Consider the following 17,517-nt stretch of genomic DNA (forward strand, 5'->3'; position numbering starts at 1 on the left):
TTGCGCCCACAAAAATCAAAATTTGTACCCTCACTTCTCGTGCTGGAACAGTAATTTGTGCCCACAAAATAAGTAAATTGTGCTTACATATGATGAACTTGTATTTGTGTGAGCACAGTAGGTCAAATATGTAGTCACATTTTTTCTCCACTAGTTCAAGTCCAAAGCTCTGCAATATTCTTTCAGAGGAGCGTCTCAAGGTGAAGTCTGAAATGTGAAGAGATGGGAGAACAAGATGTCTGAGGACATGTGCGAGACAAGGCGTCCTTTATCTGCATCTGCCTTCGGGCTTATTAACACTCTTCCTTGATCCACCTGCTGATACTTCCACTAATTATCATGTTTTGACTTTTGCCGCTTGTGCTTGCGTCAAGGTTGTTTTGTGCTCTTCCGAGGTAAACGACTGCACGTCCTTGCTCGCGCCATCAAAAAAACAAATTCCCATGCTGCATTAACTCACTTTGACTAAGGATGGACCAATTACGGTGGTTCCGATTATTGGTGCGATATTCTGAATTTTGACAGGTATCTTTTTTTTTTTTTTTTTTTTTTACAAATCTGAACGGCCGACTATAAATCAATTTAAAATGTTGTTAACTCCGGAGTATTATTTGTTTATTTGTCAGTTAACTTTATATTAAATTCTGCAGTGTTGGGAAAACTGAATCTTTTTATTTTCTTGAAATGAAAGCACAGATCATTGAAATTCAAACATTTCAGTTTGGGAGGGTTTTTTTTTTTTTTCACTGTAAAAATCTATAGGTGACGGCACAGTTGATGACTGAGTAATTTGTCACAGTTTAGCCATCCCGGGTTCGATTCCAGCTCAGAATTTGGATGTTTCCCCTGTGCCTTTGTAGGTTTTCTCCGGGTACGCCAGTTTCGTCCCACAATACTCAAAACATTGAATGGTGGGTGAACTGGACACTCCGAACTGCCCTAAGGTATTTGTAAGTATGTTTGTCTCTATACAACAGGGAGTTATTTACTTATTTAAGTTTTCATTTCACTTTTTAATACTTGCTGACAACACTGAGAGCTCCCTGGACTCGTTTGTGAGAATTATACAACAAAGATGTATAAATCCTGCGAATCAGCTTATTTATTTGTGTCCAGTTAAGTGGACTTTTGTTTTTGGTCCATATCGTTGGAGTCATTGGAGCTACCTTTCTAGGTCCTAGTGTTCACAATAGAGGACATCCTGGCCTTTTCATCGATGTCTCATATTTGGGTGTGATGCAGTTAACTTTGTTGTCTTGCTGAGAGAAAGTTGTTTAAAAAAAAAAAAAAAAACATTACGCAACCTGAAAAGTTGTTCAATATACATACTATACTACAGATCTTTATAAAATGTACAGCCAATGTGACAGATAAATGGACATCTGATCCTTAATCAATGTTTAAAGGAGAAAGTGTCATTTTTGTTTTTCACCTATCGTTCGCTTGACAAGTCAACAGATCTCAGAGTGAAAAAAAAGTGTATTTTTATCGCTGTCAAATGTCAAAATGGGTCAACTTTGCCCCAAACAGTACGAAAGGGTTCAAATTCAACAACAAAACCCCATGACAACATCTGACATGTGAATGATTCTCCTTCTCGCCTCGGGACGTCTCCAGCTGATACGGCGCAAGTCTGCCACTCATTATCTATGCGCCCGCCGAAAAGATATATCTGGCGTGTCAGTGCAGACGGGATGAGGGGAGTGCGGTGAGACTTTCCGGATGGATTATTGACATCTTCCTCGTCCCCTGATCGTCTTTGCGGATGCCGCGCGCTTATCCTCGGGGACAGCAGTGATAGAGATTGACGAGGTAATTACAACAAAGTCCGTCTCAACCAGCAGACAAAGCTGTCCATCAAGATTTCCGCACGCAAACCGCAAATGACGAACGCCGCAGTTGAAAAGGCCACAGACGCTCGCTGGCTTTCTCTATTCTGACGACAGAGCCAGAATACAAAAATAACTCAATGGTGATTCTTATCTCTGACTGTAATTAGGCAGGTCTTTGACGACAGCGAGCCAAGACGCCCGGGGCCCGCAGACAATGACTTTGCGTCGAAATATGTCGAGGGCACACACGTACACATGGCAGTGATGTGGAGGCAAACGTTCAGGAGGTCGCGGACGGAAAATGAATGCAAAGTTAGTGAGTCAGTCACTCATTGCTTTGTGTCTGCGTGACTATTTAATACTGTCCCCCTCTGGCCAAGGCGGAAACGCCGGAAAGGAGCAGCACAATCGATTCAAATGCAGCATAAAATCACGTTACACAAACTTTTGAGTTCTTTATATTCTATTGTGACCTTATGTTTAGAGCCAGGTACCACCAAACCAGTGCAAAGCCTTTTTGGTTGGGAGAAAAAAAAAAAGACTTAAAACAGAAGGCCATATTTTAACCGTTTACAGTTTGGCGCTGCATTTGTTAAATAGCCTTTATTTAGCCAGGCGGAAATAAAAACATACAGTCAAAAATAATGAATTAACAAATATGAACAGAGATGTTCAACACCACTTTTTGAAGAGCAATACCACTATAAGTACTCAAATTGTGAGCAGTCACTGTCACCAATTACCAATATCACAAGTACTTTTGATACATATATATATATATATATATATATATATATATATATATTCCGCCCAAAAATGACAGATCATTCCAAAAAAAAAAAGCCATTCCTGGTCCAATACAGCCTTTTCTTTGATTAATCAATGATCATTAAATGAATGGTAAGTTTCTATTCTTCTCATTTATATTCTCTTCTTTGTAATTGTAATTTGTTCCAGGAGAGTAGCTAGTATCGGCTACTATTGCCTAGCATTGACACCTTGAAATAGAGCCAGGTATCCACCGATACTACTAAATTTAAATATAGATCAATATAAGGTTCCCGCTTACTAAAGCTCTCGTCTATAAAAAACAAATAACTTAAATTTAAAGTTTTAAAGTGATTAACTGGTGGCCCCAAAAGGTTCTTCTGTTTTGTAATGCACATTGCACAAACACAATACTAACCAGAACAAATTAGTGGGGTTGTGTGGAACATTTTTATTAAAAATAAATAAATAGATATTTGGTAGATATTTGGATTGTTCTACCTGCCCCCCAAAAAATAAAACATGAAACATTTTTGTTGTTTTCTGGGGAAACTGGAACAAACTAATGGCATTTCCATTTGCTCCTACGGGGAAAGATGATTTGCGTTATGGAAGAAATTTAACTCATATCTGAAGATGCATTTTGATGACAAGCATCAGCTCACAGCACTCTTGTGAGGCCCGTCCCCCCTCGAGTTTATTTGTAGCGTAACACCTTCGCTTAATTCTGTCATTCATTTCCATTTTTATACACAGAGGCTTTGTAATGCTATTTCCTGGATCAAAGCATTTTATCTCATGACAAGCCTTCAAGAAACAAGACGCGCTTGAAATAGCACAAAGGTACAAGAAGCACACTTTCAGAAAAACAAACGAGATCAAAATACTTTTCTTTCCTTTATCCGGCAACTTGTGAGGCTAACAGCCTTTAGTGTGCATTCCATCCATCCATTCACATTCCAGACCGCTCTATCTTTTGACTCATTGCAGTGACTCTACTACTGTACGTCCTATAGTGTGGCTAAGCAGAGGACATCCTGGCCTTTCCAAAGATGTCTCATATGTGTCTCCTACTCTATGTGTCACCCTGTGATAAATGGAGAGAAAGTGCAGAGAGAAATGTATAGGCTGGGTCTGGAAAAACTTCTTGTTTTCCAAATAAACTAAATGAAAAGTAGGACATGCGAATTGTTTATATTTTTGAGTTTGAAGCCAGAAATGTGGCAGAAGGTCATAATACTTTTCAAGGCAGCAAATAATTTTGGAAGGCAATATTAAAAAAGTCAATCTAACTTGGTTGGCAGTGAATAAATTAATTGCACTAATTGTCCAATTCAAAAATGTCCTCAAATTCCGAACCGGCGGTAAATCCTTCATCCACCGATTGCCCTTCGAGAGTATAAATAAAACGACAATTCTACGAAAAGAAGAGCAACATACAGTCCAAAAGGTCCCGAAGGGGGTTACAATGAGCCTGTGATGAATCCTCAGCATCAAGTTCTGCTACGTCAAGTCCAGCAGCTTCATTCTCCAGGGGAATCCAAGAATATGGGAATTCGTTAGCAGTGCTCCAGACACTTTCCAAGCTTTCCAAGTCAGGATCAGGAGAGTATGCGTGCGTGGTATCAGCATGACAACAACAGAATCTTACAGTGTCATGTCAACAGATCAAAGGATTAGGCCTACTCACTACTGGGAGGGCTCAACCTGCCTGGTTGTCACTAAAGAAAGCGTAGACCGTACGGAGGTGGGTCGGCCGGGGCTCCCTTCTGCATTCTGGCCCGATTGGAAAGCAGCTGTGTGCACGAGTAGTGGGAGAGCTTCCTGCAAGTTTGGGGTGATGCTCGGCGGCCTACTGCGGCACATGACCTACTTCCTGTCCCCGCGCTGAGGATTAAAAGACGCTCCGTGCTTCCACAGAAAGGTTAAGATGGCTGGCACACGAGGTGGTCCGTCTTGCCCACCTCAAGGGAAGGAAAATACAAGCTGGCATGCTAAACCGGAGGGGAGGAAAAAGTGTATGTGTGTGTGTGTGTGTGCGTGTGTGGGGGGGCAAGTCATCTGTTCTATCCTCTGGCCGTTTCCAGTGACGTCATACATTAGAGGGGATTAGGATGGCAACAGATGCACTACAACTAGTCGCCTTTGGCTGCCATTGTACGTAATTTTATTTATGAGCATCCAAATCTTTCTCAAGGGGCTCACAGAAAGAAACAAAAAAAACATAGCCTGGAGCAAGCAAAGTATGTCGACTGAAATAGCCTCTGGGAACAAGCTATTCTTTTTTGGATCACTCCTAAGCAATCAACATCAGAATAACTTCTGATAAGAATTTTTCTCTGTGAGGGAAGATTGGGAAGACATGCTCCTTGCTAAACTAACTCAAGAATGATGTGGATCGCACCGGAAATGTTTCGGAGCGACTCGGTGGCGCAGTGGTTAGCCCGAGTCCAAATCCACCTTGCTCCGGCCTTCCTGTGTGGAGTTTGCACGTTCTACTTTTGTTATAGACTGTATATAACATTTACCACTAAAAATGGCATTTACACGAACCAGGAACAAACAAGTCATCTCCCCAGGGAAACAAGAAGTAACACACACATACCTGTTCATTGTCTTGTTTATGAAATGACTGAAGATATTTACGAGTCTTGGAACTAAAATATAAATGTTTACCTATAGCACCTGCAATGTCCGAGGATGAATCCTCATATGGGAAGCAATATGGTAAATCATATTTTATTATAACTTTGCATTTTTCTTTTTTCCTAACAATTTAGCTTTGCTTTTAGACAAGAAAATATAGTTTGTTGCTATACACAGTGTGAATTTAATATCAAACACTTGTTGAGCATTTACAAAAGAAAACTGTTTGTGGAAAATGTCATTTTGTTATTTTTGAAATAAAAGACCTAAAAATGCTTCTGGTCTTGGGGTTGAAACTGAACAATTACTCAATTATTTAAAAGGTTGTCAATCAATTGGATAACTGATTAGTTGTTAAATAATTGATTGATTTTGACAGCTTTAAAATCAATAATTAAGAAAAGTGTTCGTGAAAAAATAAAAAAATTAATTGAGGCTTGCACTGTAATTTGCTTAATGTCAGCATGCCTTCAGGTTGAACACCAGTTGAGTATATTTTCTGTTTTGACTCGTCACTGTGTGACTTTTAACTCTGTTCCTCAAATGATGTTTCAATAAATTAATGACAAATAAAGTACGTTGCCAGAGATGCGTTTTGCTGTATGCGCAATATCAGAACTCGATTTGAAACTAGGCAGAAATGCAGGCTGATTTCTTTGATTCGGTGGCCTTCGTGAAAAGTGCTGCATATAAAGCAGTGCATCTATTGAAGGCAGGATGAAGGGCATGATGGGGGACTTACAAGGTACAGCTCGGAGGTAAAGGTTCTCTCGGATGACCTGCTGAAGTGTGCTGTCCACTGATCCGGGTGTGAAGCACTTACTCAGATACAACCTGAGATCCTTGCACAATGTGGCGCCTGAGGGAAGGGCAAAGAAAATGAGCATCAGAGGAGACAGCGTCACGTCACAAAATCACGCCACGTGATGAGATGCGGGATTAGTAAGATCGTTTGATCTCATCAAACCTGACGACAGATGAAGAGGAAATTGTTTTGCGCTGTAACGCTTTGTAAGTCGCTCAGTTTAATTTAGTACTTCAATAGCTACGCCGGCGTGTTGACACGTAGCCATCTCGCTCCCTCCCACCTCGCGTTGCACCTGAGAATGGCACGCGTTTTCCCAGCTCGCTCATGCATACCAAACAATCTCCTCAAGTTAATTGCCGCCGACTTCACAACTGAGCCTTTCACCAGGGGAGGTGGAGCCAATCACCAGGGCCCGAATTTCCTCTCTATCATCACTTCATATCATATTGAGTGTTCCGATGACAGGCCGCTTGGTGTTATTGATGGCGTGAGCGCATCACCCGAGGCTGTCAGTCACGCTGATACGCCGCGCTTGGCCTGCAGGCTGCTGCTACGCCGTGCCGTCTGCTCCCGGTGGTGGCAGGGAGAACTATTAAAAAAAAAAAAAAAAAAAAACGCGGTGTGCTGCAGTACAGCTGTATAGTTCAGAAAGTGAATTCGGTTATATAAAATATTCGTGACTTGAAATATGAGACTCCTTGAAACCCATTCTACTCATTTGTGTTCGCTGGCCTTTGTAATGATGTCTCCTGTGTTTGGTGGGATGCAAAATCTCTTTGCTGTCTTGCTGAAACAAAATGGACATGACAGAGGACACAAAAACTAGGATGGGCGTTAGGAAACAATGTAAATCCGGTGTAAATTGTTCAAACAAAAATAATGTTGTTAAATGAGTTTTACATAAAGGTAAAATTCATAGCTGGCACAAACAACAGCTATTAATTTCTAAAGCAGAACTTGCTTAACCCTTGCGCAGTATTTGGACCATTTTCTTCCACATCATTCTTCCAGTATTTTAGCTAAGGGATGGCACACTCTTAGTAGTGCGATAACTAAGTGGTCGTGCCATTTCAACTTTGACATGTCACAATCTGGGTGAAATTTCAGCTCTCTACTGTCTTCTTTCAGTGCTTTACCTTTAATGTGAAATGCCTTTGATGTGAACATCAAATAACTGGATAAAATACCATACAAGGATTAAATGCCGCAATTAAAAAGTTAGTACCTTGTAAACATGTCTTGTAACCAGAGATGGGAATTTCAGGTCCAGAAGGGAAAAACACGGCCACATTTTGGCTTTAGCCACTTAACTGGCATGTTAATGAGCTCATTTGACTGCAGGTTAATTAACCAAAATGGGGCAGGGTTTTTACTTTCTGGATCTGAAATTCCCATCTCTGCTTGTAACCCACCCATCCAACCACTCGTGCAAACCCTCCATTTCATTGTTAAGCTCATTTTTAAATCTTCAATTAATTTTTATGCTTATTTTATAATATTTTTACTCAAAAAAAAAAAAAAAAAGTACCAAAACTTAGTTTGAGCCTAGAGGGTTAAGGCGACAAATTGATCTGATGGAGTAGGGTTTACAAATGTAACTGACTTTAACTGACCGGAATATACATCAAAAGTTGATGATGTATCAAATCGCCAAACATTGGCCACGAATTGGTTTATCCCATTGAACATATAATGTGTTTTTCCGTCAATGTAGCCTGTGTTTAATCATGAAATGTTTATTCAGACTGCTATATCATGAAAGGATGGCGCTTATACTAGCTATTAAAAAGCTGCAATGCACTCTTGCCATTCCTGCGGTAAATCAGCATTTATTACCCCCAAATAACCTTCGGCATCCTCAGAGTCTAATAAAGTTGAATATCATTAGTTAAACATTCCACAGCCCAATCTCCGACTTGTTTAATCACAGTGGTGCCGTGCGTTATTTCCCCCTACTACCTTAGAATTACTAAGCAAATAGTTGTGAGTGTTTGGCTATTCGCTATGCCTCTTGATTAGCGCCTACATATTTGTCTACTATAATGGAACTGAGGGAGGCAAGAAGAGGATGTGAAATAGCATGCTGAAACATTGTTCACTATGGGAGAGCTCCATTCGAGATTCGTTGACTTCCAGGTGAAATTTTAGGAGCCTAATTGCACAGTATTACTGCATTATAAACTTCATGTGAGTGAGACGAGAGATAACAAAAATTCTGGTCACTTGACAATAACCATAATAAACTACGTAATGCCATATTGCTGACAGATAACATACGAGCAAGCACAGGGACAACACGAAAACTCCATACTGAGGAGGAGGTCGTTTTTGGAATGAGGCGGCATCATCAGCTCATCCATCACAGTCAACGCAACACGCAGTCACTCTGACAGCGGATGGACGGGCAGACTTGGGCGCCCGTGGCAGTGGAGGCAAGAGCAAAGGTCTTCGTTTTACACCCCGGCGCCGGCCGAATCATCTATCAATCGAGGCGGCAAGGCCACAAGGGAGCGGCGGTCAGGTGACACTCGGCTGACGTATTACTCGGTTCCCAAGCGACCCAGGCATCCGTTAGCCGGCCCCCGTGTTGTTTTCTTCAAGGTCCCTAGCCACAGACGGACAACTACATGGTCGCATCCCATCACGGGATATTCAGTCGTGACCTTGGGTCGGCGCGCCGACAGCCAATCGCCTTGACACATGCCCGCTAATTGATGGGTGTGGATAAACATCGTAATGCTAGGGATTGGCGGATTTGGCATGTAAGGTCGAGGAGCTGTCATGGTGCAGAGCAATATTATTATGGAGGATGGGTTGTTTGGGTGCAGCGTGATGAAACAAGTGCACCGGAGCAGAACAGTTCAAGCAGTGTAGACTTTTTCATGATGTTTGCAAACGTCACAATATTTGCGGGTGGTGGATTGGGTAACTACAACTAACGGGGAATGAAAACAGAAAATGCACTTTTTTCCACAAAATATACTCAAAACCAAATAAGGGATATTTTATATTTCCTACAAATGAAAACAAATAAATAACTCCATATTAATGCAACATTTAAGTGAGGGGATGAACCGAATGGATGTTTTCAGCAGTTGAAGGAATAGACCGATTATCGACCAGACTGACTGTTGGCACCGATAGTTTGCATTCTGACAAATATTGACAATCTGACGGCCAATAGTAAGTACTTTTAAAACTGTGTCAACTACATGGAACTATTTAATTAAAATTTCAGTTAACTATAAAAGATTCTGCTGACCCATGGAACACTTTGCACCTTTTGTTTGCAAATAGTACTTGTGTTTCAATCTAATTTGAGCATTTCATTATTTAAATTTGGGGAAAAAAAAAACAAAACCTATCGGTCTACCTTTACACAGTTATACGGAAAGTGTGCAATGTGATGGCCGCTTCGAAAGAAAGGACAGACTATGAACCAAGCGTTTTCCATCTACTGTTTAATAGGGTTTTAATTGAACAATTTAGTGAAACGTGTTAACTGGCCAGCTAATGACGCAATATCGATGTGCTATCCATTTAAGATTTAACTAGGTGTAATAGGTGCATCTGGCCACAGATCAGTCACCTAATTCAGGCCCTCGACATTCATGTTAATATCTGAATTTCCTACACATCTATTTTTAGACCCACTAAGCAACTGAAATGTAAATTACGGTGAGCATTGACACTTTCTAGATTCACTCACATTTTCTAGATTTACGCAGTACAGTACATGTGGTACAGAAGAGTGAGCTAAAAATTAGAGAGGTTCGTTCTGTTTTCTCAATCACTCTGTCCAAGCCAAACAACACAGACAAATTTGGTGATAAATGTTTTTATCACCTGGAAGTATTTGTGATGTGATATCAATTGTACATTAGCTCCCTTCAGCTAGTACCAGCAACGTTTCTCTCGCCTCACTGAGCAAGTGCTCAATGAACAAGAGCAAGAGAGGGATAGAGGCAGAGAAACGAAAACAAAATCAACATCCATGCCATCAAGCGCACAACCAAGAGATGAAGGAGACGAGTCAAGCCGCTTTTCCTTTTCATAATGCGTCAAAGTCAGCAGTGAAAATTATTCACGCAGTCTCGTTATTGACAACAAAGAGGTAATATGACGGCACCTGACGAAAGTGCATTTTTCGACGTTCTCCACAAATGCTCTAAAACAGATGCATACTACAGTATATTCAATTACCGTATTTTCCACACTGTAATGCACACCCTATTATAAGGCGCACCATCAATTAATGCCATATTTAAAACTTTTTCCATATATAAGGCGCACCGGATTATAAAGCGCACCCTCAATTAATGACATATTTTAAAACTGTTTCAATCACCATATAGTAATACTCAAAGTCTTAACGATAATAACGATAATAACTCAAATAATAACGCTAAACTCTCAATAGCATAATAACTCTGTCAATATGAGCAACCTTCTTAAACTGTAAACACACAAAAGAAACAGGTAAAGCTTACTTTATCACTTCATTACCATCTACGACTCCCAATCTCAATATTGATTCATATATAAGGCACACCTGATAAGGTAAAACGTCAGCTTTTTAAAAAAAAATAGGGCTTTTAGGTGCGCCTTATAGTGCAGAAAATAGGGCAGTTATATTTAATTCTAAGCCTGTAAATGACATGATAGTACTAATTCCACATTTTAATCGGTGTTATTCAAACTCAGATAAATGGAAAAAAATGGTCTGTTTTGAGTAATGTAGTCGCCCCCCCCTAATATAGGGGTTGAAAACGAGGGAAAAAAAAACTCGACTTGTACACGGAGAAATACTGAAGTCGCTGAAGATGTCAAAAGATCGGATACGTATAGATTTATTATCACATACCCAAAAAGACATTTGAAAAAAATGGATTTGTGTCACTGCCATCAAAAGATCAGATACAGGTCAGATAGGAGCAAAACAGTCATACCTGGCGATACGGTTTTGATGCGGACAGGATGGGGGCAGGAGTTAAGGACCCCGCGTACGTCCCCTAGCGTCATGCCCAAAACCGGCGTTCCACCAATCTCCAGGATGATGTCGCCCACCGTGAGTCCATCCCCCGAGGCAGCCGTGACAAAAGGGAACTCTCCGTAATCTGCGCCTCCGCCGACGGCCACGCCGAGTTCTCCCGATGAGCCCATCAGGGGGACGAAGGTATCCTGCATCCTGGAACGCCAGTGCTGTTTCCTTACGGCCATCTTAGACATGGCAAATGAACTGTGAGAAAGGAAGAGGAAACAACTTCAAGGTGTCATGTCATTAAAATGTGAAACAATTTAAGTGTAAATTGCATCACAACTGCACCATGGAAACTGCAAATACAGGCAGCAGAATTCACTAACCTCTTTCACATCAGTGGAAAATGTACTGTTTAAAAAGCTTAAAAAATCAGTCAATTTCTGAGTTATTTTATAGGAAAACAACCCATTATGTTTAACTTATCTTGTACAAAATGACCCAAAATGAGAAATTAAAAATAACTTTTGAATCTTTTTACAGCTAAAATATGACTAAATGGAATGTCAGCCCAAAAACAGTCTTTATAAAAATTTGTTCTAAGTAAAAATTGATGCATTTTGCTGCATAATTCACAAAAATAATAACAAGTGACCATAAATAAAATGTAGTGTTAAAGATAATTTGGGAGTTGAGCCTTTTAATTTACTTTTCAAATCCAAAAATTGATATCTTTTAAAGATCGAACGGTTTCCTCAAAACCTCAGTGGGATAAATCTAACTACATCAATAAAATTTGCAGTGTGCAATTAAAAAAAAAAAAAGAAACACATTTCTCAGAAGGCTTGCTTTGTTTCTCATTCCATGCCAACATGGAGTGTGGGATTTGCGTCTGCATGTTTGAACACAAACACATGACAACACAGCCAATGGCTGTTGAACACACACACACACATGCACGCACACGCACACACGCACACACACGTTACCTCAAGCTCATTGCAGGCTTGTGTGGTGTTGTCATGTAAATACGCAGCACTGATGCGCTCACATGGGAAAAAGCTGGCTGTAACAGTCATGCGAGATTGTGTTGTTGCTGCAAAGCATGTTTTTTTTCCCATCACAAAGGTGAGAAGGGAAAAAAAAAAACACTGAGAGGAAGTTGCTGAACGGATTTATTTGAGGCGCCAGTGATGTGACAGAGGCAGGGTTTGCAAAGAGTAGACTACATTCATGCATCTCCTTGATACATGGGGAAAGGTGACAATGTGTGACACAATGTTGACAAGAAGGCACAAAATTGACCAAAGAGACAACTGGGAAGTGTTCCTCAAGAAAGAATTAGAATTTGATATGAAACAGGAAGCAGAAGAGAGTTCATTAAAGACAGCGGCGGAGAAAAATGAGCATCGCGGATCAATTCAAAAGGAACAACCTTTCTTTACGGGCAACTCTGCATGCAAGGTTCATCCCTACGGAAGAGGATTCGAGCCAGAGTAGAACAAAAAAAATGTTTGACAGCTTGCTCACTTTTACCCCCAAATTGTGAACTTATTCTCAAAGTTGTGACTGAAAGGTATAACTGTGTAATTTTTCGCTTGCGCCTGTGGGAGCTTTAGGGGCATTAGGGTAAATGCAGCACCTACTGCTGTCCGTACCTATAACAAACATGGCCACCTCCGGAGAAGTGCAACCACTCATGTAATTTAATTTAATGATAAGTAGACCTACGATTATATCTAAAACATACTGTTGGTCGTTAACATTTATTTGCAAGTTTTGGACATTTGTAATCATTTGATGTATTCCTTTTTAATGAAAAACGGTCTAAATTTTACACGTTGTCCATTTAAGACATACAATTCGGAACTCTGAATTGATTTTGACTTCTGACTGACTTAGAATAATGTCATGATCCTGGATTCTTACTTTAAAGTGAGGATATGAAAATAAAGTCATAATTCTCGCTTCATTCTCAGAATTCTGGCTTTAATTATGTCAGTCTTATTTTGTTCTCAGAATTCTGACATCTGTTTTCTGAGTTGTCAAGTGACATTCACAAGCAGACCCCTGAATGATTGTTCCCCGAGCCTTGAGGACAGGTGTTATGATTTTCAGTGGACAGCAAAAGGAAAAATATGTTTTTAAAGTTAATAATTGGACCTCAAGTGCTAAAACACACAGTCATTTTATTTCAGACATGCCAGTCAACAGCAGAGTTATAAAATTTGGTTTCAACAACTATCAAGAACTGGCATTAGCCAAAACAAGAAAACAAAACAAAAAATGAAGAAACCTGCAAATTCTGTAAGAAGATCATTACAAATAGGGCACCATGTTTATCTGCACAGGGAATGGCAACTCCAGATTTTTCGTTAGAACACCGGTAAGATATTCTATGCAAACCCCGATAGTCTAAACACAACATACTGATGAATGTTACATTTGTGGATAATGAATTTAGGGCAGCAAAATCCACCCTTTTTGATCCGTCTCTGAGGGCAGCTATTTTGCTACATTCCGTCAACTGAAAATGACAATACAGTTGCTCAGAGCGCAGAACCAATCATGGGTCAGCTTGTGAACATCCCATAACAAATGGTGACATAACACAATTGGTAAACTGTGATTGGTCATTACCTGTGATGTTATTTTCTGTTTAAAACAAGTGGCAAATTGCCACTTTTTTTTTAAATTGTGGTTTTGGCTGCAATCTTTATCAGAAATGCCGCATATAGACTAGTGGTGGTGAATAAAACATAAAAAAGGGGTTCCGTGCCATCTAAGATTTGACAGCAATGCCATGGGGTCCAAAACATCAGCATTTGTTGATGCCAATCACCCTAAGAGTGTATTGTTTTATTTCACAGAAGCTGGCAATACAAACTCTGCCGCACTTATTCATACAACACCACCTCCGTCAAGGACCGAAGATGATGCATTATGCATCACTTAATCACCATGTTTCTATCCTCTTAAGCGAATGCGAGACCGCCATGACCCTCGCCTATGAGAAGGATAACAAGGCCAGCACTTGAGGAGCGCATAAGTCCCGAAGGCTGAACAAGTGCCATTAACCAGCAAGAGAAGGACACCGCACATCTTATCTTGTCTACTCGACGGGCTGGAGTGACAGAGATCCTCTTTTTCTATTTTGGAGGAAAAGATGAAAGTGAGAAGGAGCGGTGTGAAAGCCGGACGGATGCAATCTTTGGCAGGAGTAACATGAGAGGAGAGGAAAGAGAAGAGTGCAGAGGTCACGCGGAGATGGGGAGGCGCCACTCAGCCTGGATTTGGCGCAGGAAGTGACTGGTTGACCTTGGCCATGGCAACACGAGTCCAAGCTTGGCAAATACTAATGCAGTAACAGACCGCTGTGTTTGTCAAAAAGAAAAAGTACTTGAACGCAAGTGTAAACAGTACGTAAATAAAAATAATTATGTTAAACATACATCCATCCATCAATCCATTTTCTAGAGCCGCTTATCCTCACAAGGGTCGCAGGCTTGCTGATGCCTATCCCAGCTGGCTTCGGGCAGTAGGCGGGGGACACCCTGAACTGGTTGCCACCCAAGTGCAGGACACACAGAGATGAACACGCACCCAATCACGCCTAGGGACAATTTAGTATGTTTTTTTTTTTGTTTTTTTTTTTGAGTGTGGGAGGAAGCCGGAGTACCCGGAAAAAATGCACGCGGGCTCGGGGAGAACACGTACACTCCACACAGTAAGGCCGGAGCGAAGTGGATTTGAACTCAGGTCCCTTTAACTGTGAGGCGAACGTGCTATTCACTCTAATGAACTGCCCGTGTTAAACGTACATACGAAATAAAATTCACATTTTAAATAGCAGAAGTAGTTTTAATGTTCAATAAGTTTGATTTAGGTAGGAACAAATGCCCTTCAATATTAGATTGAGGCGATTCTCTTTTTGTAATTATTGTGTCTAATCAATCAATATTACAGCGGAATTAACTCCGACCGCATCATAAGGCAACAGAATTTGATAATGTACCTTGAAAATGACAGTTTAATTGTGGAGAAACCGTTTTTCTTTGTTTCTTCATTTCGTTCCCTTAATTTCATAAAAGGTACTGCATGACTGGTCGATTTTTTTTTAGAACCTCAAATTGGCCAAAAACTCAATACTGTTTTAAAAAAAAAGGGGGGAAAAAGAGAGGTTGGCGGAAAAAAAAATGTTCTGTTGATTGATTGACTGGTTCATTCATTCATTCATTCATTCATTCATTCATTCATTCATTCGTTTATTGTTGAGTAAAGGGGTGAACATTGTTAAGTTTGATAAATATCTGGTGTTCTAATTTTTAGGTCTCGTCTTTGGTAAAACAGTGCTCGTTATATGACCCTAGTTTTAATGGATGGCACCATTTTGGGAACGGATTTGACGTCAAACAGTTTTTGAAGGCTAAATAGTGGAACGCTATCTAATAACCAAATCAATCACCTGACCTGAACCCGATTGATCTTGCATTTCACTCGCTGAACTGAGAAAACTGAAGTGAAAATACCCCAAGCAACAATAAGCAAGGATTTACAACCAAGTAGACTGGAACCCTGATCGAATTCACTTCAAAAGCAAACTCTGATTTCTTTTTTTTAACTAGTGGAATTATCTTTATTATAATTTATTTTGTTGTCATTTTTCTGCCATGAACAAGCACAACAAAAACATTGTCCTTGTGTGAATTCGTGGACCTGACTAAGGTTAAGACATCACTGTGTTATGGCATGTATGGAGAGTAAAAACAAAGGCTTTACGTTCAAGAATCCTATAATCACATGTGCATAAATCTTGATTTATATCTCATAAACCGCGGCTCAATCCAAGACTGATTTGGAGTTCTCCAAACATCCGTGCCGTCGTAATGACGGAAATGCTAAAAATAAAACCACTGATTGGTGCCGGTTATTCTTCCGATCCTGTTGAGCAGTCTGCGCGGCGCGACCCATGCCGTCATTACACGCTCTGAGTCACGAGAGCGCACTGTTGTTTTGACCTCATGCGTCTGATTGCACTTTAATGAGCTGTAGCCTGTCAGGGCGCTCCGAAACCGGACAGGCGTCTTGACATGGCCGCACACGTATCAGTCTGTTGGAAAACTGTCCCATGATGCCCTCGGTATGAGAACGCAGTCCAAACATGACATCTGCGAGGGTATGAAAAATATTGCGATGAAAATGAAGATAGAAATTGACGTTGTTGTTCAATGCACTGAAAACGTTTCAAGATGCAACACACTTATTTCATCCCAATGCTTGTGAAGCGAGCATGACAAAGACATTTCACAATGGTTTCGTTTCTTTTGTACCCCATCAAAAACACAGTAATCCCTCATTTACAGCAGGGAATTGGGACTGCAATAAATGAATCACGCAAAGTAGGATTTGCCCCCTTACGGACATTGTACGAACATAAATACTAAAGTGTATGAAATGTGTTTGATAAAACCTTCCAATTTTGCATTCTCCCACTCGCACAAGCTCGTGCCCTTTTACGAAAGCTCTAAAGGCACTTATTTATGAGTAGACGTCTGCTAGAGGTTCTGATGGGGTTTTCTGGCTGACAGGGAACATCGAGATGGGAACTTCTTGCTGCTGCTTCTCTATTTCAGCCGAAATACCCTTGAATAATAACACGACTCTGACAACATGGTTGCTGAACTTGATTGTTTGACCATGTTATCATTGATCTCTTGAGCTGCGTTAACCGCCGTTGTGCCTTTTAAATGTTGTCCGAAGTCGTGTCAGAGAAGCCTTCAGTGTCTATCAAAAAATATATTGAGTACTTTTTAGAGATTTGTGCCTTAAAGGACATAAATCATGATATTTCTACACTTTCAAAAGTTAAATATATGCATATAGATTACATTTGGTACATTAGACATTTAATTTCTTCTTAAATATGAGTTTTATAGTGACTGACATCTGTAACCAAGAAGTAAAACATCTTGGCGAGTCGTGCTTCTCACCATGTGGCTGCCACGCCCCTTTTATGATGCGGTTCAGTGCCGCCGGCCACCAAACATCCATCCAGCCATCATTTTGACTTGTCCTCACGAGAGTCGCGGTGGATGAAGGAGCCAAAAACAGGCGTTTTAGTGACATTAAAAAGCAAAACAGCGTTTTTACATCTCAAAATACTGACACGTGTTCATCTTATCAAATTGGTCCCAATGGGAACCAAGTATTCATAACAAACATTCCGCCCAAGGATGACTGACATTGATTGTCCGTCTGTGTGCGCCCAAACCCACATTTTTGCCACCTTGGCATTTTCTACAGTAAGACGTTGTAACTAATAAATGAAATGTTGTTGTTTACTTGGCCGACAAAATCTCTCCTCCTCATTTCTGATTTGGTGCAAAATCTCTCCTCAATTTGGGAACTAAAGCGAAACTAAAAGATGTAGATAAGTCCCGAGTGTATTTTTCTTTTGCACGGGAGGTACAGAAGTGGTGTAGGGG

At 40.5% G+C, this 17,517-nt stretch overlaps 1 protein-coding gene across 1 annotated transcript in view; it reads right to left on the reverse strand.

Moving 5' to 3' along the window:
• magixb (MAGI family member, X-linked b) overlaps positions 1-17,517 on the reverse strand; it is a 60,679-nt gene that overhangs the window by 33,080 nt on the left and 10,082 nt on the right. The window contains 2 exon segments of the mRNA XM_088407775.1: positions 5,989-6,105; positions 11,004-11,293. Of these exon segments, the coding sequence (XP_088263901.1) occupies positions 5,989-6,105; positions 11,004-11,293 (407 nt within the window).

The sequence above is a fragment of the Hippichthys cyanospilos genome, chromosome 2 (assembly GCF_059441005.1).
Source record: "Hippichthys cyanospilos isolate Australia breed blue-spotted pipefish chromosome 2, RoL_Hcya_1.0, whole genome shotgun sequence".
Lineage (NCBI taxonomy): Eukaryota > Metazoa > Chordata > Actinopteri > Syngnathiformes > Syngnathidae > Hippichthys > Hippichthys cyanospilos.